This window comes from Cloeon dipterum, chromosome 1, assembly GCF_949628265.1.
Source record: "Cloeon dipterum chromosome 1, ieCloDipt1.1, whole genome shotgun sequence".
Classification (NCBI taxonomy): Eukaryota; Metazoa; Arthropoda; class Insecta; order Ephemeroptera; family Baetidae; genus Cloeon; species Cloeon dipterum.
In genome coordinates this window covers 3,988,248-4,013,359 of record NC_088786.1, presented here as the reverse complement: position 1 = coordinate 4,013,359, position 25,112 = coordinate 3,988,248, and the positions used below count along the sequence as shown (strand labels likewise).

General features: G+C 42.3%; 1 protein-coding gene across 8 annotated transcripts in view; it reads left to right on the top strand.

Moving 5' to 3' along the window:
* The window catches only part of LOC135934257 (uncharacterized), a 56,045-nt gene that overhangs the window by 5,093 nt on the left and 25,840 nt on the right, over positions 1 to 25,112 (top strand). For 7 of the 8 annotated variants that reach the window (XM_065475864.1, XM_065475862.1, XM_065475861.1 and 4 more), the window contains exons 2-6: positions 14,442 to 14,598; positions 18,562 to 18,669; positions 20,206 to 20,336; positions 20,981 to 21,204; positions 22,042 to 22,169. The exons of the other annotated variant lie outside the window; for it this stretch is intronic. In XM_065475864.1, coding sequence (XP_065331936.1) covers positions 14,442 to 14,598; positions 18,562 to 18,669; positions 20,206 to 20,336; positions 20,981 to 21,204; positions 22,042 to 22,169 — 748 coding nt within the window. The remainder of the gene's footprint in view (positions 1 to 14,441; positions 14,599 to 18,561; positions 18,670 to 20,205; positions 20,337 to 20,980; positions 21,205 to 22,041; positions 22,170 to 25,112) is intronic. 8 annotated transcript variants of the gene reach the window in all.

Here is a 25,112-nt window from a genome sequence, read left to right as displayed (position 1 = left end):
ATAACTTATGTTCTCTCGCGGCCCTTTTTTCGCAGCAGCAATTCGCGTTTGCAGCGAAAGTTTTCGCATTGTTGGCGCTTATGAAGTTATGAATAATTCACAAATCTCCGCGTGTAATGGACTTTCTGCTGTATTTTGTTTCGCGGAGATGGGAGTTTAATTGGACAGCCCGGCAATCTCGCAATTAAAGTTAGGCAAATTAAGGCTAGACATTTTGATACTTGCAAATTTTAACGGCTTTCCTACATCCGCTGTGAAGAATCTAATTTTCAAAGTTGGAGTGCATATTGAATTATATACCTCGTTCTAGCGTTCAAATATTAATTTGGAAACTTTGGTGGAACTCAGTTCGAGTTGAAATTGAGTTTTGAAATCAGGCCGTTCATGTATGAGTATTTAAATAAAATATGCATAATTGTACAAAAGCGTTACATTTAAACTCGGATTACACTTGCTAATATATGCAAAAGAGCAGTCGTCAAAATTAATAGTTGCAAAATCATTATATTCATGAAAGCAGGCCATTCCGTTCGAATTTTCATTGAAACAATAACCGAAAACTGCTTTTGTCGGCCGTAAAATATAACGAATGCGTTGTCAATAAGAGCGGCTGGCCCACTTGCTCACCCGATCGCTCTCTGTTTCCAAAATCGCGCGTCGCCCTCGTAAAAGACGCGGTTTTATCGTGTTATATTCGGCAAATATTCAAGCTAGCTGTGGAGAGGAGCAGCAGGGAGGCCAAAATCCAACCGCATAATCCTGCAGTGGAAATAATTCTGAATGCACCATACTGTTAGTCTTTATTGCAGCGCGGCGGCGTTAAGGGACAACGCAACGAGCCCCAAATTAATAAAGTACACGCCCCGTCGGTGGCTTCCAGTTTCCAGCTGCGATGCGATAACATTAGTTTCGCATTCAATTAACCCTCTCGGAAGAAAAAAGCACGAGGCTCGCCACTCCCTTTCCAATTATCGCCGCAGCTCTCGTTTGTCAGTGCGGGTGCAATTTTTTCATTCGCCGCCGGACGAGGATAAGCTTGCGCGAGCTGTTGTTGACGGCTCTTATTTTTGCCGGCCGCGTAATTGAATTTTCTATGACCCCAATGGACCCAAACAACCGTGTGTGTACTTACAAGCAACAATCCGCGGCCAGATTTATCACTGTGGAAATAACGGCCAGATTTTAGTGCGCGCTTGTCGATTTTTATTACCCTCCTCAGCAGCCTCTCGTCAATATTTCGATGGGAGCCGGGGAGATTAATCGGTAGTTTCGCACGAAACGTGTTTGCCGCAAAGACAAACAAAAGCAGTGATTTCGACTCTCACGAAAACAGGGCGTAAATTGAAATCGAGACCTTAAAGTGAGAAACGCGGTAACTAAGATCGAAGATTTTTAACATCAAAGAAGTGGCAAAAGATCAAAATTAAAAAAGAGATAGAGCCACGTTTATTTTAAGAGTGCCGTTAAATAAAAATGGTCAACTCATCAGCGATCTCAAGTCCTCGTACTTACACTGCGCGCGTCATTTAATTTTATGTCTACTTTACTTTAGTTTTAATGAACACTCAAATGAATGAAATGCGTTTCACTTCACAAAATTTATCACGCATTAATTAGTTTGGCAACTTTTTACGAGGCGCCTCTCACTTGCAGGTCCCCGAATTCCTTGCAAACAAAGGCCGTAAAGTAAAAGAGTGTGTGGGCTTGTTTATATTGGCCCATAACTTTGGATATACAGTAAATTCCACGACGGGTTCTTTATGTCTAGGAATCAGCCGCGGTGAATAATCTGAGTGAACACGCCGTCGAAAAGTCCATTAACAAGTCGCATTTGGAAAATGGAGTGCGAACTAGAGCCCTTTTTGCCGCTTTTTCGCGGCCCCCTTCGTCATTTTGGCGCGGGCAATCACGATTAAGTGGCGCCCAAATGCTGCCTTAATGGAATAATTTGAGGAGCCAAGGCTGTTGGTTTTTTACGAGGCCAAAAGTGTCACTCGGCGGCCGGCAAAACATTTCATCATCGCGCTTGACAAATGAATGGCTTTTGCCAGCAGCTCCTCTCCTCCCTGCTGCCTAATCCGACAATGAGCTGCGAAAGCGTGAATGGGTTGCGAGGAAAACGCCGAGTCGCAGTCTTTGGCACGTTGAAAAATGGCCCCTCTACTTGGCGACAGGCGAATCCGACTGCCGACCGAGCGGATTCAGCAACTCAAATTGTTTATATGCAACCTAGCTAAATTAATTGCACGTCTGAGGGTGCGAATGACATCCCTTTAGCACCGTGAGCAAATTTCTGGCGTCTAGAGATATGTGATTTATTTATTTTAGATTTTTGAAATGGGTAATTTAAATAGGTGTAACTGGATGAATTTCTAGACGGGGTTATTAAAAGTCAAAGCGGAAGTTGGAACACAAATTTTAATTGCATGCGTTACTTTTCGTAACAGTTGATATGCAATGTAAAATTTTAAAATCAGGACCGAATAACAGTTAAATTTCACATGTTGCCAAAATTAAACGCTTTGTCAATAATATTTTGCTTGATTTCGGTCCCTCTCATTCATCCAATGGTGTGGGAATTTCCCTTCTGGCAAATCAAATCATGATTTTGAATAAGAAGACAGCCGATTTTCTAAGAACTTTAAACGGCAACCTGGGTAAATTTAAGCTTTTTCCTAATTTTGATAGTAAATCAAGTATAGGTAAAAAGGATATTAAACAAATTTCCTGAAAAGACCACTAAATTAGCATTTAAAGTGCTTAATTCATTTTTGTAAAACAAAAATATAGCAGCTCCATTACTGCTGCGCTAATTTGCAATTCCATGCGTCAGCATTATTTTGCAATATTTACAACAACGTATAGCCGAAAATAACATTGACGGAACAACACCTTCCTGCCACACTCTCGAAGTCTCGAATCGTGCTTTGGCAAACTTCAACATCCCTCTCGAAGCTGATTCGCAGTCATTACGAACGGTCAAAATAGCAACATGCCAAGCAGAAAATAATCCACCAGCAACCGCACTTCAAACGAAAGTCCGGAGAAAGACGGCGGTCAGATAGTCAAATCGGCGGTGCGGGTTTTGCAGACACGCAAAACCGGCGGCAGCAGATAAATGTTTACCAAAAAGCTCCTTCTGCGCGAGCCAAGTTGCATGGCTGGCACGAAGCAACCCTCGACCGATGTGAGTGCATGCACAAGCTGGAAAGGTCCACATTTTCGTCATCAAATGCAGATTACACAAGAAGCAGCAAAAAATTCATCACTATGAATGCGTGTGTATCTCCCCTAGCTGCTGCCCATGTACTACATTTCCATTTTATTCGGCCGGCCCATGGACTGTGAGCGGAATTTCAATATAGCATGCCCGTCGTGTTTACACTGGCGAATTCAATAAACTAAAAGCAGCAGCGCTTCTCGCCTCTCGCTTGCTCCGCGAATGGCAACGCGCCGTGCGATCAGGGGCTGTGGAAAAATGTATTTACATTAGTGACTTTCACGTTCAGGTCCGATTAGAACATCAACCATCCACGTTTTTATGGCCTATCACCGGCGGCTCTCATCATAAAACATATTTTTGCTAGCATATGGTTAGGGCTGTGAAATTTAGACGATCGACTATTTTTGCTGTGCTTCCAATCGTTGCGGCACGAATTATGCAAATTTAAGCCATTTGAACCGAACTTTAAATCTTCTAAAACCGACTAAAGCCATCTAAATTGACTCAAAATCTGTAGATAAGTGCAAGAATTTGCTTCGCTAGTAGAAATGTTCATGTCAAAGAGAATAAAAATTATGCTTTATTTGTCACCGTTTTCAGTGGGTTGGCTGGGTCCCAATTCAGTCGTCCCTTCAACCGTCCCCCTAACCACCCCTTCAACAGTATTCCCAACTTTAACTGAAAAATGATAAATATTGCATTTTAATATACTCCCAACTATCATGAATTTTTCATCTTTTCTTGAAATCTCTTTCACTTTGATTTTTTCGCTTTTTATCGTTTGGAATGGCTGAAGGGTTGATTGAGGGAACAATAATAATTATTCCAAATATTGGAATGACTTTTGACTTGACGAGTCCCTCGGGTCCCTCCTAGTAAAAGATACATGATTGTATATGATGTATAATTTAGCTCAACAATGTCTATTTCAAATCGTGAGTTTTTTTAAAAAAAAAAATTTGACGCCATTCTCGTCAAGAAAATGGAATTGTTGTAATATCGTTTGGGCAAGAACATCGGAAAAATGCAGAATTGTATCCGAAAAACGTTAAGAGGGCTTAAACTATTATAAAAGATTCGTCTAAATCGGCTCAGAACAGTGTAAAACGAGTAAAACCGACTATTTTGCACCAAATAACAGTCTAAAAATAGCCGACTATTTCCCGAAAAAAATCCTTCTTATTTTCACAGCCCTACATAATATGGTACTGACATTTCTCGCTGTTTAATGATATGTTTTACTAAAAAAATACTGTTATTAATAGATTTAAATTTGCGAAAATCGCAACAAAGGTAGCCAGAAGCAAACGCAGTATTGGCTCTTAAAATTGATACCCCGTTTCACATGCCTGATTGTGAGATACGATTTCTGGCTGTCCGTCTCTGTTTTTCTTCCTGGGCGCAGCCGATCGTGCCGGTTCGAAAAAAAGGTCAAACAAATGACGTCGCTGAATAATCAAAGCGGCTCCAAAAAGACACACGAGACTCTCGGCCAAAAGATAATGTTATTTGGCCGAGAGGCACTTTCGGATAAACAACGAAGCTAGGCTGCTCCTTTACACCATTTCTTTTCTCTGGACCTCTGACAATAAAAGAGAACAACCACCCCGACCGCTCACGCCAAACAAGCAGCCAGCCCGCCAGCCCAATCTATTATGGGATCACCGCTCGCCCGACTTCCGCTTCCACGTTTGCGCGAGCAAAAGACGATAACCACGTTTTCCTTCGCGCGCCAACACACATCCGAACTTTGCATCTGTGTGTGTTGAGGTGCAAACAATAGACCGAAAAAGCGTTCTCTTGCTCCCCTGCTATCTCTCGTCGCGTGCCGAATGTTTGTTGCAGAGGAAGGATGATATTTTTAAAGAGCGCATCGTTTGGCATGCGTCAATTGAGGACAGAAAATGCGGCGATTGTTTTCTGGAAAATTTCCCAACTCCGAAGTTGAGTGCTCTTGCCAATAAATGAAATGCTGACAGTTTGTTCTGCGTCGGGACGAAAATGATAGAGAGTGGCGGCCGATTTTAAAATTCATCTGCAACGACAACTTCTCCGTTTCTATGCCAGCCCAGTCAAGTGAACTTGCAACATTCATAAATTGACATCACTTGCAATCCTGAACATTTGTGAACACCAGCCAACTGATTTTCCAATTTGTCGTTTTTAAATCGACAGATGAGACTTTTGTTCGTTTTGCGACATCACCTCACTGTGGATTATCGTTTTGTGTTATCTTTTACGGTTGTTCTTTGAAATTGCCGGCACGCGCCAGCACAAAGCTATATTCCGTTCTTTTATTGCTCGGAATTTCATAATTCACGATTGATGGCAGAGAAGAATGCTCTCTTTCCGCACCAAATGTGACACTATTCACATTTTGTGCCGTTGCTCGTCTCGAAACACATTTTTCCTCCTTAACGATTTTCCTTCTGCTGCGCTGCAAATGTATTCACCATTTGGCCAATATGCGGCACGCCTATGGCAGAAATGCTGATGACACGGTCGTCAAAATTCGCAAAAAGAGCAGACAGACGTGTGTGCTCCTTGCCACGAGCCACGCACGCCGCCTCTCTGTAATATACGTGTACTCTATTTTCAATATCCGCTCCTGCCGTATTTATTTACGCTGCCGGTGCTGCTGACATGAAATATTCATCGTTTCATCAGCAGCGCCGGCCGCGATAGTGAAAAGAATAAGCCGCGAGATTACGGCAGAGAATCAAATCGTTTTGCTTTGATCGCAGCATGGTGGATTTCAAAGGTATTGCCAGCGAAATCTTTTTTAAAGCTGTGAATGAAATGAAAAAAAGGGGAGCAGAGCAGCGTTGGCGTTTTCCATTGAGAATGTAGCCGTACTTGTGTAGATATGGATATTTGCTCTCTTTAGAAATTGATTCAGAAGCTTAACATTTGAAATTTGAAAGTTAAAATTATTTCCGATGCTGAGCAGTAATTTTATAAGGTATCTTACTAGCTGTCTTAAATTCTTTGAACAGCTGAAAGAGGATTTGATACTGCAAAAGCCTGGAAAATTCTTGTTATCAATACACGAAATCATCCTTTAGGATTCAGTTGAAAACAAAATTTACCTAAGTAGCAGTGTAAATTTTTGAGAAAAGTGGCTGCAAAGTTAACAGGCTTTTCTAATGGTGAGTATACTGTCTCCTTATTTGAAATCTCATTTTACTTCACAACAAAGAGTTTCCCTAAAAGGTTGAATACGCTGTTGAACAGATCTCGACGAGAGGAATCTAAATCTGCCAAAAAAACGGGGTCCAGCGCTGGAAATTTTGGATAAATTTCAAAAAATTTGAATGTATATTGTGGCAAGGCCCCTATTTGATTATTGCTAATTGTAGAAAATATTGTGTATCCAAAATATTGATATTAACTGAACCTGCTTGGACCAATTTACTTCTATTGTTGTGCAAATAATGGAGAGGTAATTTATAATTAATTGTTACATGTTAAAAAAGTGCAAAAAAAAAACTACAGAGCATTTGGAGAAGAAGTCAGTAATCCCTTGACGCTTTAGCCTTGATAAGAAACACGAAAATCGATGGAATTTCGATCAAAAGACGACACTTCACCTTTAACGACGCAGCGCCAAAACCAAAGAAATCGGCTTCGTTCCCCGAGACCATCCGTCATTTCCGATAAGCACTTGAAAAGATGCGATTTTTCACGTCATCTCGGCTTGAACCACAACAAAGAAGCAGAAGAAGAACTGGCTAGGGGCGAAAAGCAGTTGGGGAGGAGATAAGCGCGATTAGCACAAGCATAAAAACGCGCACTTTGGCCGCGGTCCGTAGACGAACCACCGGCTGGTGCATAAGAATCTGTTGTCACGAGACATCTGACCTCTTTTCGCCTAAACATACACCAACCGACCGACCGGCCGACCGACCGACCGACCGGCGGCGAATCAATACATTACACGTCGTAGTATAGTAGTATAGTGTACTATTTCACACTTTATCGGGGCGGCGGGATGGGCGGCACCGCAGCCAGCATGCTCATTAACTCGTTAACCGCCGCCAATGCCGCCGCCGCGTGCATTTTGAGAACAAAATGCCCCTGGCTCAATATAGCACCACTTTTGGGCAGATGAAGAGCGGTGATTGCGTCGCCGTCGCTCATTCATCAGCGGGCCCCCGATTGATTAGATTGGCGCGCCGAGCCATCCGCTCTCGCTCGCTCGCTCTGACACTTGAACCAAATTGCAAGCCTGCGGCAGCCCGACCGCCCCCCGCCAAACCCCCTTTGCTGCATTGTGTGCCTGGCGCTGCTCAGCGACGACAAATCGCACGCCTGAACCAACAATCCACTCCGCCACAGGGCCCCCGGAGCCAGGGTCGTGAAAAACGGTCTCGCCGCAGTGCATTCGAAACAGATGCGTGACTCTAGAAAGATTTTTCCAGTCACCACAAAACCTTAGCTTTCAGACTGTTTTAACTTTAGGAGAACTGGGAAAAGAAGGATTATTTGAATGAACAAAACACTCCACGACCTTACCATAATGATGCGAGAGTCGTAATAGAAATTAAACCGTATAGCAAAATCATACGTTCTAGCCATTGCAACAGAATTGGTGCGTCCCAATGTCTACCAGAGTGTGGAAGCTCCTTCTTTCTAGCGCTTTTCTGCTAACTAGCGGCCATTTCCAAATATTCCTCCAACCCTCGATTATTGATCTCGTTTATTCTTGCTCTAGTCTAATACAATAAAATACGATAAATAAAAAGATTTCAAAGCAAGAAAGGGTACCAGCGAAAAAACAATACTAAAACGAGATCCGTCAGAAAGTAATATCACGCCGCACTGAGCCGCAAGTAACATTATACTATAAATGATCACGTTCACTGTACACTCTCCATAAGTGCTTTTTCAGAGGAAGGAAAATTCAGCTACGGAGCAGTCCTTGAGTTCTGGTGGCAAATCGTTCCACGGTAGTACCACTGTAAAGCAAAAAGGTATACTGGCGGCGGCTGCAGAGCAGAACTCTCAAAGAACTCTCATTTTATAAATATTTTTCAAGACTTCATTAAATTATTTTTCGGCTCCAATGTCCATTCAGCTCTTATTATCCGGATATTACATAAAATTAAATTTAAAACTTGCATAATTATTTTAAATGGGAATTAAATATCTTTTTAAAAAGTTTCAGCTTCATGATTTTTTGGAATGAAATCGGATTTTGCTCCTATATATCATTTGAAACTATATCTGCTTTTCTGAACATACCGAGAGGATATATTCCATTTTGATCAACCTCTTTTTTCACATCCCTCGCAGTTCTCATGTATCGACAAATCGACGAATCGGATCGCCGTCGGCGTGCTTGGAAAAAGTCATTTGTATCTGTTGATATCGGAGTTTTGTGGAGGTGAACAAGAGAGCGACTGGTAAATTTTTGTGGCAGATTAATTTAAAGCTCTTCATTCGACTGGCTCGTTTGATTGGCCTGAGGGCAGTTCATTAAATCGGGCTGAATTCTAAAGGTCGATTTACGAGCCACTGTGCTTTTTGTCTCTCGCTGTCAAATTTATTCACATGCGCGCGTTTCACTCTGTGATGGAAATGTCACGAGAGCGGAATGAAAATAGTCGTTGTAAGTAATGACTTGCTGAGCGGGAATAATTACACGTACCTCGTGCAGCATTCGACTGGAGTGTTGTGGTGCAATAAAAAGGGGACGGATTTGCGAGTGAATAATGACCGCTATCAAAATTACAATATGGCCCAATTTCCTTTCTCCTAGCAGTGCATATGAAGGATGTTATCATATCATGGATGCGTGCTCGGCAGCTGTGACCCTTCCTGTTTTTCAATCTCACAACTTATTTGTGTCTAGATAAGGAAATTAGCTACGCTTGACACGTTTTGAGCGATTCTTTTCAAATGGTTAATTTGGCGTTTGGCTTTACATCGCATTCAAGACTAAGGGATTAAAGTGGAATGAATTCCAGAATTATCATTGTTGCTTCTACTCAAATCAACCCTTAACTAATTAACTATCAATTAAAAGTCACTTTTTAGCCAAGAAGATAACTGTAAATTTTAAAAAAGTGACGGAAACGTTTTTGTGCTTTTCAAATAGCAAAGCCAACTTTGGAGTTAGGAGGTGGAAATTAAACCTTGCGGGATTTTCAACAAATTCTTCTCTTTATACGACAGTCACTTGGCGACTAATTCTAACAGAATACAAGGACCTTTAAACAGAATTGATATTTGACTTTAGGATTAACAATTTAAGAGAATCGACTTGAAGAACAATTTAAATTAGAAAAGAATTTACCCGATTGAGCCGGGTCCTTTACAATTAAACGCTCGGAACAATTAAGATGCGACTTGTTGGCTTCAGTGTCCGGCGAAAACTAATTTAAATTCAAAATCTCTCTCTGTTGCATTAACGAGTTTCTAACAATCTCATGAATAACAATACCCTAGACTAAAAATGAAAAAGAAGTGGGAGCTCGGCTCCGCAACCACTACACAATTGAAAAATTAATCTTATTTTAGTTCTTATCAAGGATTTTAACTAGGATAAAGCACAAATTCTTGAATAGGAGGAATAAAAAGCTGGCATGAAAATAATATGAGTGGTGGAAAATTTTATTTCATAAGGACTCAAATTTTTGGCATGTTTTGTAGCCGACAATGCATGGGATCATTCCCAATTGTTGCCAACTATCATCCCACTTAAAATACCAAACTTAAGGAGTTTCGGCTTTATTTTCATTTAAATTCGTCATTGCAAGCAGATCGAGTTTTAAATTTTAAAATATTACCCATTATGCAACCAATCATACAAATTTAAAAATACCCTCAAATTCTTGATCGCTCCATATTAGACTAAATTTTTGAGGATTCCAAAGATCCGCATTTCAAGGATCAAAATTTCTAAGACAAGGAATTGGATACTAGCTGTTTATTCGGCAACAGCGGTCGTAATTATGCAACCGGCATAACACACGTGCGGTGGTGTTGCATAACCAGGATTAGACAGTGATAATAATCAATCACGCGGAACGCCAATTGATTGCAGTCGCGTTCATAGGCACATTGCATTATAATTATTCGTGGCCTGTACTACTGGCAATGATCAGTATATAACGATGATGCGCGGGTTGCATGTCACTGGATTTTCCGTAGTCGGTGCGGAGCGATTCAACACAGTTCAAGAATACATTTATAATCAATGCCTGCCGAAGCGAGAGAACACTACTTTATCATGTCGGAAGGAAGGAGAAGAAATGACCTAAATTTGCTGGAGGAGGCAATTGCGAAGTGGAAGCAGAGGCCGCGCGCGCGTATTATCATTTCGCCCGAGCACACATGCAGGATATTCACGCTCATGGAATGCTGCAATAGCGACGACGAATTTAATTTGTTTACTGCTCATTTGCAAAACACACAGTGGAGCAGCTTCTCGGAAGTAATAGCGCATCTGCTCGAATGCGAGCGGATTGCTGTGGCCTGCTCCAGCGGAGGAGGATATCAGTTGGTCGGCGGCCAAAAATAGCCGACTCGATGCGTGGCACTGCCGCATGTCCGCGCCCGCTGTCGCAAATTAATCTCCGTGCCGCGGCGACGCGCGCGCGCTCACTCACTCACTCACTTACAGCACAGCGGCCACTTTGTTGCTTCGCTTGTAATTGGCTTGCCTGGCCAGCACATTCGTTTGCGGCTCCCTCGACGGTACCAAAGCCAAAGCCACGTGTGTCCGGCACAATGTATGTGTATGATGTGGAAACGTCTGCTTCAGTTGGCTTTATGTGAGACAGACATTTTTTGTCTGTAATGATATTTTCTTCCGCCTCAAATGCCACTCGCAATTATTTGCCAATATCGTGGTCAAAGTTCAGACTGCATCACGGCAATGCTCTCAGGAGGATTTCATAGAGAAAACAAATCACCAGGGGATTGACCAATCAAATGAAACCTAGCAGATTTTTTTTCAGCAAGAATAATCATAAAAATTTCAAATTTGTTTATTTTTATTTACTAATATGTTTATTGCATTTAAAGTGGTCTCAATTGGAAATAAAGGATTTTGATTAATAACTATTTCTCAGTTTTAACATGAACACAGCAAACATCGATTTATTTATTTCATCTGGATCACCCTTTTTTCTATCCCATTATCAGCCACAAAAATGAATAGTTTTTTAGTGGATATTTTCTCGTTGAATTGCGTATTCAGCCAAAATATTTGTTAGAAATTGAATATTTTTTACGATAAATATTTTAATGTTAAATTTTTGACACTTTCCTTTTGAAAAATTGAGAACTAAACCGTACAAGCAGCTCAAAATAGTGTCAAACAGAAAGAGCAAACACTATATATAAACGTTCAACACAGTCCTTATTATTTATAAAAATTTGGGGATCGCCTAAGTCTTCAAGTCACGATTGCTGTGTGCTGAAGTAGAATTTATTTTTCTAGTCATTCTAAAGAAGGCATTGGAACCATTTATTAGATGATATAAATTACAACTTACAACACATCTTCAAATTTAAAAGACACATATCATTCTTTGGCGTAAAAAGATAAAAAAAATTCCTAGCTAAAAAATAAATTGACACCCTCGAGAATTGAACATGTTTCCAATAGACGGAAGAAAGGGAAAATTTTTCCGATCGTGAGCTACATTCTTACATGATTTGATCACTCAGGCAGTCGTGCGCTGCGCACTATAGCAAAATTGAATCCTAATGAGATTCGTTTCGATCTCATGAAAGAGCAATCGATTGGCAGCGAAACAATGCTCTGCTGGGACGAATTCGGAGCAATTCCAGGCAGCGGCGACAGCAGCAGCCATCGATTTGCATTTGGCGCGTGCAAATTCGCCCCTCGAGTACCGCCACTCGGTGCTATTAGTCATCTTCGATTTCGGCAGCCCGAATGCAAATGGGGCTGGGCCAAATTTTAGCGCCCCTCGGGGACCCCGTCCTTCCATCCGGCCATCGAGCCACGAATTAGATCAAGTCGGCTATTATTTATTGATGATGTCATGACTCCGCATCATCACTCATGCTCTTTTGCCGCTCGCTGCTTATTTTATATTTTCCGATGTGTGTGTGTGTGTGTGTGCCCTTCATCGCGTAAACATACACACACACGCTACACAGCAACAGCAGCAGCAGCAGGCCCGAGCAGAACGCGTTGTGCGTGTTGCATTCAGCCAGACGCAGAAGGCTTCCTCCTCGCAGCGAGTGGTCCTGCCCGAACCGAACACAAGGGTCCGCGCCAATTTATGGCGATCGCCTTTTGCGCTGAATAAATTATGCTCGCGCCCAGCAGCTTTGCGGAGCTCGTGATTCAGGACTCTGGACAGCTGATGTACTGGAAGCGATACCCTGTGGGACTTCTTCCCCAGATTTCCCGCAAAACGGGATGAGCGATGAATTTGACGAGTCTCAGGGGGTGGATGACGAGATTGCCAGTACCGCGTAACCACCCATAGAGCTGAAATCATATTGGATCCCCATTATTCATTATGGGAGTGATCAAAAACGATGGTAACGTGCAACGCATAATAAATTGTATTATGGAATGGATAAATGATTTTCAACTCTTATTTAATCGAATATCGAACAGCACATTGTGCAGTTATATGTCTCAGTTTTGCAGAACAAATTAAAACCTTTGTTTTAATCTCTCTGTTTGAGCAGCATGCAAGTAAAATAAGAGTTTTTATTATATTTCTAATCCCAGTAATTTGGATTCAGCCTAACAATTACTCCAATTATTTAAAAAAGTTAACACTGGATTTTCTATTTAAATTTACTTACCCATGTTCATTATTGTTTTTAAATAACTAGGTAAGCAATAAATTTAATATAGAATTGAGGCCAAATCTCAATTTTATTTAATAATTTTTGTCACAAATTATATTCATATCAAGCAACTGTGATTTTCATAGCCTGGAAAAAATAAAACAGTACATTTAATTCAAAGTTTCGCAGTGCTTTTTTGGAACTATATTTCCTCCAAAACGTAGTCTTATGTAGTAACAACGTGACATCATGAGATTAGACCAAACCTTGTTAGAGGAATAGGACGAAGGGCGAGGAAAGACGCGCGTGTGTGGTGCGCAGCGCACTACTAATACGCACTCGGTGGCATAAACAAAAGAACAAAACAGACCATAAAGTCGGAAATAATTTGTGGGGCGGAATGGAATTGGCCAGGCGAGAGCCGCGCGCAATAATGAAAGCGCCCTTTTGTCTCCGCACTTCGCACACTGAAATGCACACACGAGCATTGCTGCTGCGGAATGGAGCGAGAGAGAGAGAGAGAGAGAGAGAGAGAGAGAGAGAGAGAGAGAGAGAGAGAGCGACGCATTCTTTGTGCGGTTAGTCACTCCATCTGAGAAAGCTTCTTCTTCGCTCTTTCTGATTCGACCGCCTTTATTTTCGCAAACTAGGTCTTGGAATAAATTGTAAAGCTCGGCTAATGGAGCAGAAATAAGAATGCAGAGAGGGTGAGCCGTTTGATGCGTCCCGGCGAATAAAAGAGACTCGCTTCCGACCGACTTCAATCTCTTTTATGCCTCCTTCGATCTCTGGGAAGCGCGCCCTCTTAAACACAATTCTTCGAAGAGCAGGATTAAAATCATTTAACAATGTTTACTTTGGGTTTATGTCTCGAATGAGCAACCAAAGCTAATGAATTGGTCACCGGAGTTAACGCTTCTATTTAATGATTTTAAAAGTTTAAGTACACGTCTCCACTCTTTTTTGTGCGGTAAGCAGATTTGAAGAAAAATATTATTTCTTTGAAATAAAGAAGGGAGGGAAATAGAAGGAGTTGGATGTCAGAGGCAATATTTCCTCCTTAGCCCATTTGAACAACTTCAAAGGAAAGAAAACCGGAAAAGCAACCAATTTGAGTTTCCCTAAACTTCGTCAAAGGGTTGGAGAGAGCCTATTACTCTTCCGGTGCACGCACAAATTCCAGACGTGCGTCGGTTTGACTTTGCTCTGCAAGTTTGTTGTTTTGTCAGTGTGTCTGAAACGCTCACAATATACAAGGGGGCGAGCAGGCGAACGCGTTTTTGCATGTCAGCGGCTCATTCATTTGGCGCCGGGCAGCCTCATTATTTCCGCTCGCCGCTTGTTGGAAACTCTTCTCGTGAGCTCTTATGTCGCTCGCCCTCTCGTTTAACTTTTCCTCCTGATGCTTGCCCTTGTTAATTCGGAGCCTTTGCAGACCAACCTTTCGGAGACGGCGTAGCCGAACAGCTGCTATCAATGTGTACCTCACGCTACTCTTACCAGCCGCCGTCCAACATGATGCGGGCCCGCAGAAAGGACGCCAGCGTGCGGCCCAACCGGTGGCTGGACAAAAAGTCCAGTCGCGGCATGTTGTAAGTACTTGCTTCTCTCCCGATTATTCTATTTAAAATTAAATATTACACGGATGCGGGGATTTCTGTAATTAGCATTGTATATAGCAGATGCAAAAAATGACGGTCGGCAGTTGCTCTGAATAATACCGCCAGAAGATTTTATGTCATTACTCCCTCGATGTTTTTAAAGGCTATTATTTACTAACTTGGAAAGTTCTCCCAATACTAGCTAGAATTTCTTTTTCTTGGTTTCAAAATAAAATTTTAAGTGGGTAGATTTGTAAGATTGCAGCAGTCCAGTGTGTGATGTGCACCAAAATCCATTTTTGTCCATTAGGCAGGAATTTAAGTAAAATGTTTTTAGCAGAATTTTCGCCCCATTTTATATAATAAAATTATTGTTCTGAACAAATGATCATGAACTGCTCTATTTAACAATATTCAACAGATTTTCAGTCCAGTTTGCAATGTCAATTTTTTTAATTTCATGTTTGAAATTTCCTTACTGCTCTCGTGAGTATACTAGGATCACCCAAAATGGTTCCACCTTATTACTACTATGGGAGTGGCACAGTGTGCACGTGCTCTGTACACGAAATCGTGGCTAAAGTGATGAAGCGTATATTATATGATGTGAAATTGCATGTCCACAATGGCAGTCGGTTTCCCATCACAGTCAGTTGGCATTTACGTGAAAACGCACAACTTTATTACACAAAAAAGAATCCACAAAGAGACATCGCAACGTCAAAATACGTGACAATCGTAAAATTAATTCACCGTGGAGATCAGAAAATTGTGAATTAACAGTCTAGATAAGGAACAAAATGAATTAAATCTAGCAATTCAATTTCTTTCAGACGTATTTTTTTCACAAGCCAGAAGAGGTACCTCTATTACTCCCCACGAAAAGGTTGTTCTCTTCGCCGGCAGTGAATGAAATCGACCATTTCTGGGACAGAATAAGACGATGCTCATCCTGAGCACACACTGTAGCATCAAACTCACTTGTTCGTTCGTGTTCGTATTGTGAGCTGTTTATGCAAATCGCAAACTTTTCTACTCGCGCGAAGTGTATGTTAAAGTTTGGCAAACACAAGTGCACGGTGGCCCCTGGAGGCCTCTATTTTCCCATTTCTCTCGCGGCTCTCTGCCAGGAAACACATAAACATCTCTGGCAGCAATATGGGCAATGCTACGTGCTCTGAAAACTCATTTTTGTTGGCCAGTGTTCGTTTCGGTTGCCGCACCGCCGTGGTGACAAACACCCAAAGCAAAGGTGTCCGTTCGCGTCTGTCCGCAGCAAAACACACATTCCATTAGCCAAGAAAGATGGCAAGGCCGAAAATATTGATCTGGGGCGGCAAAAGTGTCATTGGCGTGACTAATGATTCGCCCACGACGCGTTGTTCTCGCGCTCGCGTGCCATTCAATTAGATCGGCCTGTGACCAGCCCAAATTATGGCACCCTCCAGGGCATTCGAGAAAAATAAGCGCTCGTCCTTTTGTCTGCGAGAGCAAGCTAATCAGAGAAGGTTTGCCAAAATTTCCCATTTAGACAGATATATTTATTGACTTTTCTGTAAAATATTGAACGTGAAATTGCTATCAATTATCACATTGGTAAAAAATTCCACTTAGTCATACAGCCCTTGAATGAAAGCTAAAGAATTTTGATGTTTCTTTGAATTACTATTTGATGGCAAACGCTTTTGTGCTAAAATATTTTTATATTTATTTAAAAAAAAATTGATAAAGGCGTCTATTTTCGTTCTCCTCGTTATTCATCCCGGTTTCCATTTTTCTATTTGCGCTATATTATTTTAATTTTAATTATATGATAGAAGTGTTCAAACTATCGCAGAAATCTGCCTTATTAATTGGAAAAATAACTATTCTACTGCAAAATTTCAATAACATGTCTTCTATGAGATAACTGGGTATTTGAAGAAATTAATTCAACCTTTCTTCTGTCGACGGTTTTAATCCCAGGCAAAATTCCCTTTGTTCCCACTTTGGAATTGGCGTGCTGGATTCGGTCTCTTGTACAACTTTTTGCAGAGCGCGAGAAACACTAAGGCATAAATTCATTTCAGTACGAGTAATGCCAGATAATAAATGGGCGTGTAGCGGAGGAGCTCCGAATTTCATCCCCGGCGGCCGTTCGCTCGTTCGCCGCGCGATTCCATCTCGCATAATTTTCCGAAGAGCGGCTTTGTAGTTTCGCGGCGCGCGCGGCGACTGCGACTGCTGGATGCGACATTTTGGCACAGTTTCATGGCCCCGTTCCGATCGCGGGAAAAATGGTCTCTCGCGTGCATTTGACTCTCAAATAATGCCCCCGCAACCCTCACGCGAATATTGGCAAGGAATTAATGGCGCTTTTTGAACGGCTGCAGATGATTTCCTCTATGCCTCCGATTTTCACGTCTCCGCTGAAGCGGCAAAATCGCGGCCGTGGAAAAAGTGGAGGGGAAAATGTTATTGCTGTTGACTTCTCACGTTCAGCCGCGGAAAATTGAAAGCCTTTCCATGCTCAGAAATCGCTTTCCTATCTTCTCGCTTTTTTGTTTGTTTGTTTCTTTCTGTCGGTCTTGGCACGCCGGGAAATACCAAAATTGGCTTTCCGGTCGATATTTATGTTAATGTTCCATTTCTAATTCTATCTCTTCTATTAAATTCGCGGCAGAGGCATACTGACAACGAAAACTATGGTTACCAGCCCTGCAAAACTCAGTGTGTACGTACAATTTCGCTTTTAAGATGCAAAATTTGCTATATGAATAATTCAAAAAGGTCTTAACGTGGTGTAATTGCGCCAAATAAAATTTTAGAGCAAATGAATAATCGTGAAAATATATAAAGACAATTTTAAGGCCCTCAAATGCTCAATTTTCGTCATTTTAAACATACTATTGTATTGAATATCATATACATAGGCGATATTCAGGATTTTCAGTGCTTGAAACTGTATTTATTAGTTTTGAGAGTATATTTTCTCTTACCTTAAAGGCAATTCTTTTTTTAATATTTATAATTGCCGGAAACGTTGAATCACATAATGCACACAGCTTGAAGCATTAATCTTTTGCACAATATCAGCGCTTCGATGGAGTTCACAAGCAGTGACAACAACGAGAATTCCCATAGAGGGTGGCGAACCTATTCGAAGAAAAACAGGGCAACCCTTGTGTTGGTGGTGGCGCGCATTAATCCATCATTAACGTGAAAGGCCGCCTTTCCTCTCTTTCGAACCGCCGCCGCATCAATCCTTCAATCCATTTCTGGCGTCCCTCAAAAAAACTTAACTTTCGCTTCAGCTGCGTCATTCTTTAATGCCGAAGTGGAAACAAATTTAATTAGGTTAAGAGGGTGGCCCGGCAGCAGGAGCGAAAAAAAGCAGCGCAGCCGTATCAGTGCGACAGATCTGCAGTAATGAAATAATGAACGAGAGAGCGCGCAGATTAAATTGATTGCTGTTAACGCCGGCGACGTAGGCAACCGGCCGCGCGCGCCCCTTTGTCGCTCGCGCGCGCCCATCGAGAGGCTTTTCTTTATTGTCTGCTGTGCTTTCATCGGCACAATGGCTGCATTTTTCTTATTACGCTCATTATTCAAACTGCTTCGGTAATGACTGGCTGGACTGGAGAGTCGCGGCGGCGGCTTCTTTGTTGTACGCGAGGGTGAAAGAGGGCTCTGGCATTCATCTGGCTCAAAAGTCAAAGGACCGCCCGGCAGCGAGATATTGAATCACTTTGTTTCTCTCACTCCTCAACCCCTCCTCCGTTAATAGAATAGCTCCTTCCTTTTGTGAAATTGCCACTTCTTTACTTTAGAGGGGGTGCAGATGAAGAGTCTCATCCCCCAGGCGACTCCATTTATGAAAAATGCAACTCGAGGAACTCGTTGACTTAAAACAAAATAAAAATAAAACATTTAGACAGCTAGAGCTAGATTAACAATTAAAATTGATTGTTACAGATTTGAAAACGAAGAGCTTCGACTAAGGACCATTGAAATTAACGCGGAGGTGGAAAGGGGGCAGGGTGACATCAAGAAACTCAAGCGTCAAAATGAGCAGCTCAAAAGGTAGGTCGCCAAAATTCTCATATTTCTCTCTCTCTCTCTCTCTCTCTCTCTCTCTCTCTCTCTCTCTCTCTCTCTCTCTCTCTCTCTCTCTCTCTCTCTCTCTCTCTCTCTCTCTCTCTCTCTCTCGTCAAATTGCCCACAGCAAACTCCAATGTGGAGAGGCTGTCCTTTATTAATTAAATTATTAATTAGCGTCACACGCGATTTGCATCCACAAATCGTTTGGCTCTCGCTCTCGCGGGTGCGAGAGGGCGAACACCTCTTGCGGTCTATTTCTGTCTCTCGATTTGGTGCGTGGTTCATTTTTATGGGGCACGTCAAAACAGGATATCATTTGGATTATGAAAGACACGCCCAGCAGATGCAGGTGCGTCCGACCAAATCGGAGATTTATTTTTGATCTATGGTTAGTCTAAATTAAGTCGGATTAAACAGAACATTAATGCACGGGGCTGCACTCAAATATATCCTCCAGCATTACGGGCAATCGTTTATCTTCATTCAGCAACTTCAATTTTTGTTTTGAATATAATACATTGCAAAGAGCTTTAAGAAAACTATTAAAAGTAATTGAGTGTTTCCATTGGAAAAATTAGGAACATTTCCCAGGATTCTATTTAAATGTTTGAGAAAATCGGCTCAAGAGTTATGCATTGTCACCCTGCTGTAAAATCACGATTTATGTCATAATTTAGGGAGGTTTACCTAAAAATTCGCAAACCATTGTGTCAGCGGCGCCGCTAATTTCCTGGCGGAGGATTTTGGGGATCTTGCCGGTGCCTCCACTTGTCAGCGGCGCCGATTCCTCGCGAGTTCTGAGCTTTATTCTCTTAGCCATAATTACAGAAAGAGTTTGACTGCTTATTTAGCCTGTCGATAAATGAAAGCAGGGTCGGTGGTTTGAAGTCCATATCTATGGCAGTTTATTGATGTGAACTGCGCTGAGAGTATTACACTGCGGCTACCCAAGGGATGAGCAGGGGAGAGAGCAAGAGGTGGCCCGACTTGACCGGTCCGCCGCTAGCAGGAGAAGCGAGATCGCGAGTGTGTGAGTCCGAGCGCTCCCCTCCGTGAGGGGTGGTTGTATAACCTGAGACTCTCCCTCCTCGCTCCCCTCTGGGCGCTCGAATATTTTACATTGATTGCCTCGTTACAAATAATATTGATCGTAATATCGTCAGGTAAAACCCTGACAAATTGGATAGATCGCGACGAGAGAGATCGAAATCAAGCGAAAAAATCATTTACAAACCGTTCAATTTTTTATAAATAAAGCAAAATCTGAATTGTAACTGTTCTTTGGTCCTGATTTCATTATTGCGTATTTTAGAGATAAATTTCACAAAGAATAAACTACTGCTGTAGCCAACAATTCAAAATGTTGTGAATCGTTGGTCCGTAAAGCTCTACTTTAATTTTAGCAAAGCATTTCAACCAAGTTTTAACCCAATTTTTTTACCCCCAACTCCTTGACGTGGTGACAAATTCAATCTGTGATCTTAAGTAACGCGTTATTTTACTTGCCACGCATTACAGAGAAATATGGAACTTGCGGGACGAGTATGACAAATTGGAATCTCGGATGCGGCGGATGAAAAGCAAAGGGGAGGAGGACAGCGAGGGCGAGGAAGACGAATACGACGAGGACGACAACCAGGAAAGAGAAAGTGAGTCCCTCTTTTCCGATAGATAAACCGACCAAACGGCCAGTGAAAAAACGATAGTAAAAAAAGGAAAAAACGCCTGCTGGATGCATGAACATACACATAAAGCTCCGCGCGGCGCGCACACATAGAAAGACAGAATGAAAAATTAATCTCGCGAGCGCACAATTCACTGTGGCGTATAGAATAGAGCGGGCTTGCGTTTTTAGCCATTTCCTTGTAAAAAACATTTTGTGCCAGTGGCAGGCAATGTTGGAAAACTACTTAAATTCCTCGACATTATAAATTCAAAATTGGCCAGTTGGTTATTAGTATATAGCTGAAAAGGCTTTCTGTTTGAATTAAACTGTCAAGAAATGATTTAAATAAGATAGCCTTATAACCACAGACAAATCATTTAAATTAATGTCCGAATCAATTAAAAACTGGTAGTTCATATCTTCTAAGCCTTAATAAACGGTTTTCAGTAATTTTCAGTCCAATAAACAAGGAATTAAGTTTGCAAAATTAATGAGATAAATAAAAGAAAGGCTTGCCCGCCACTGAATCTTCAAAGCGGTGGCGGCGGCGGCCGAATGAAAAATACAGCAGCACCGGCTTTCTTTGCGTCTCGCTGTCTCGCTCACGAAATTAACTCGTCTCAACAGAGAGGGCGGAGGATGATGACAACCGGCAGAACGCCAAAATCCAAAGCTGTTCCGATTACGAAGACGACGAGAAAAAGCCTCTGGAGGACCAACCGGAGACCGGCAAGGATTCGGACGCGCCCAACAAAGACTCGGACAGCGAGCTGGCCAAAGAGGAGAAAAATGAGGCCGACGTCATCATCGTGTCGCCGGTCAGTGAAAACAACAGTCCCAACAACTGGCAGGTAAATTTGATTTTTTTTTTATATCATATATTGCTTTAGTTTGTTAATTACATTGATAATTTATTAGATTGATATGTTTGAAATGGACCTAATAAAATTTGCGAAGCTATGCTGGGGAAATTTTGCGAAACTCTCGCTTTTCTTGTACTGCAGTGAAGAATGTGCTACGTCATTGTTTAGAAAAGAGTTTATATCCACAAAGACCGTCTAGTCTGCTGATTCTTTTGAAATCGGATGAGTGCCTCTTTTAATATAAATTTAGAGAAAGCTTATATATAAAGTGGGACTTGAAAATGCCAACACGCACTGTTAAATGAGTCGGAAACTGTAGATTGCAAATAAATTAAATATATAGTTACAAGCTTTTTGATAATTTTATCTCATGAATGATTGAATAATTGATAAAATAAATATAATTCCTAATGCACGATTTGGTTCATCTTATCATAAAATGTGGTCCGAAACTCGCTCCATCGACGATGTGCGTCAGGCCAGACTCATTTGTCACCTTCACTCGGAAATCTCATTCAAATCCAGGCAGGGTCAAGTGAATTCATGAATTAATCTTGTTTCGGTGGCGGGAATCCGGCGAAAAGTGGGTACTGGGGTCGTCTGAAAATCGATTGTCAGAAGTGGGTGGCGAAAGAGGTTGCAGCCCAATTGCATTTCGGCGTGTATGTGTATCGGTCGGGGGGCGCGAGTCGAGTGGCTCCATTGTGGTGGTGGTGGTGGAAGGAAAACGAGCGAGCGAGCGGGAAGACCGCTTGCTGCCTATCAAATGAGAGAATGGGCAGCATTTAAATCAGATGTCAAGAGAGAGCTGCTTTTGGTTCGCAGAACACGCAAGGCTACGGCACGGACGGCTACACCAGCACCGAGGAGTCGTGCGAGGGGTGTCAGAGAAGATACGGCGGCAGCCAGCGGTGCACCCCGCGTCGCAGGGTGGTCAGCGGCGGCCTGCACAGGTATGCAACCCGCATCCAGACCATGCACCCCCTTGCACTACATACTTATTTCGCTTCCGATCACTCGCGCTCTTTTTTTTGTCCCCCTCAAATCGGCGACTCTGTCCACATTGAGCGCTGATTTATTCGGTTATGGATTTTTCGTGTAAAAGAGCCATTCCTGGTGCCGTGTGCCGTTTAAAAAGCGCCCTCGCTGCCTGTTTTGGGGCTAATCGATTGCGCCCGGTCCGCGTCTATGATTTAAGTTGCTATTATTGCTGAACGTACGGCGATTAATTATCGTTGTTTATTTTAGGCCTGCTATAAATCAGCTTTTCTGATGGCTAAACTGTTCTAAACTCTTAATTTCTCTGCTCGTAACTTATAACTTTGAGAAATTAGATTATGCGCGCTCAACATACGCCATAGCCGTTTATTTGAATAAAAGTTTTTCAAGCTCACATCAAAAGGAAGTAGTTCCAGGAATCGAGCCTCTGGCGTATATTCCAATATTCCAAAAGCATATATAGAGGCAACTTTCGCCGGTCTCGTGATGCAGAATGTGTCGAGTAAGCGCAGATTGGACGAGTATTTTTTATTAAAATCAAGGCTGTGCTGTAGCGAGTGTTTGTAATATAAAAATGGCAAAAAGCGTTCAGCAGGCCGTCTGCTTGGCTGAAAGACTCTGGCACGCGCCCAAAAATTGCTTTCAGCCACCACCGGAGAAGAATAACCCGACAACACGTGGCTTTACACACAAATTTCAAGGTTGGATCGGTGTATTACGCGGTTTAACATTCAGGATTTTTGGGAACTCGTTTAGAGGAAGGCTTGCCTGATCCGCTTTAATTATGGTCTTACAGGAAGAGGGAGCCAAGCTTTTAGGCGAAGCGTGCCGTGTGATTAGCGCCACTCGCGTGTCATTGCCAAATTCTTTCCGCGCCCACCGGAACACTCGCGATGTAATCACCTAAAGTTTATCAAACCATCGCATCGAAGAATGAAATATTTTAGTCACTTACAAATAATTTCTTTGAGATAAAAAGAATATTTTAAGAACGCCTTGCTATTTTAACTGCTCATTTAATCAGCGCCTTTATTCGGGACAAACGAAACAGTTGTCGGCTGTATAAATAAGATATTATACAAGTTTAGCTCTATCTTCTTCCACTCAGGCATCTCGGCCACGCCGATTGAGATGCCTGAACAAGCAGCCGATTAACGGCGTTGGCAGCGCCCACTTAATTATTCACTCTCTCTTTCCCACTCTCTCGCACACCCTCTTTCTCTCACGTTGGGCACACGTGTGTGCATTTATTTTATCTCTGGCTTTGCAGGAATGGGCATGCGTTGTGTTTGTGCGAGGCCGTTTTTGTATGTGCTTGTGTCTCTGTTCGCCTCACTCACCCTTTGTGTGTCCTCCGACACGACGACAATGTGCACAGCACGGCACTTGTGTTTATTATGCGTGCGCGTACTCGGTGTTTGCCTCACTGAACCCTGGCAGCGCACTGCAACCGCCTAATTCGAGGCTTGTCGTTTACGTGACTCTCGTGCCAAGCCAATTTTACAAGCAATTAAGACGCGCTTCCATAAAACAAGCGCATAATTGGATTCCTCTGTCAGACCTGTTACAGGATTTTCCACTCAAAAATTCCACCCAGATCAAACCGCGTCCTTATTTAGAACGCATTGTTTTTCATGTACACGAAATACATTTTATATACAACACGCTTACTCTCAATCTAACACATCTTTTACCCTGTTTTGTGGCAGCAGCAATGAACAATTTTAATGGACTTTTACTCTCATCCGTCCGGTAAAGCAGATTTTGTTTTGCTGATGAGGCCTGAGCGGCCGAAATAGCTGCTGTCCAGTAATGCGAGATGATTGTTCTCTTCAATTGTTCATTTTTAGCCGCCCATCCTGTTCAAAAGTTAACAGACCTATGCTCTTTTCTTGTTTCCCGTGAACCGCTCTCCAGCATTTTCACCGCCACGCAGCGACAGCAGCTCCAATTAACTCATATAACCTGCTCAAAATTTCAGCAACACACTTTTCATCTATCACAGTCTGCTTTTGCTTTTCTCTTCTCCACAAAACACCTTTTTTCTATGACATCTCCTGACTTTTGCATTATATTTGACATTCGCTCTCTCCATTTTACGAACCAAATAAAAAGCAAAAGCCATTTTCACACTTCACCGCAACACCAATTTATGGCCTGGTTCGAATTCACGCTGTTGAGATACGGACCATTGGCCGTCCCGAAAAGATCTAAAGGGAATCGCCGGCCGTCAAATTTGTCTCGAATCAGTGAAATTTAGCCTGGCTTTTATTGCCGGCCAGACAATAAACTCTTTCGGCCACCACAATCCTCTGCTAAAACCACGCTGAAATTCCAGAGACTGCTGGTCTTAAAGTCAAATGTCATATAACAGCGTGACACCGTGTTGATTCCCGCGTGGCATTAATTCCTGCTATAATTATCCCGGGGTGTTTACATGACCGCGCCGCTTTTTTCGGACACAAGGCGCAGCGAGACTTTGTAACAGAGACGCTACAAGCTTGAAAAGGGGCGCAGTCAAGCCTGAAAATGCAATAAAATGTTGCGTAAATAAAAGAGTGTCATGGAATTCAAACGGAATTATTTTAAACTTGTAATTGGAAGATGCTTGAAGTCATGAAACTAATTTAGCAAATATATATTGGGCAACAGTAAAAAAGTCGGCTTAACCGTCGTGTTGATCTTTCCACCGCGGCATTTTGATTGTTTCTTCTTGTCGAAAAGCCATTTCATCACCCCTCTGAAGAAAAAGAGAAAAAGACAAGACGCGCGCTGTCACGTTTTCTCACATTCAAACCCCGTGAGAATAGCGCGAGCGAGAAGCCGCGAGTAATAGTAGGAAGCAAGCAGAGAGCGTACGTTTTGAATTCCGAACGGAAAGTGCGTGCGTGCCGCTT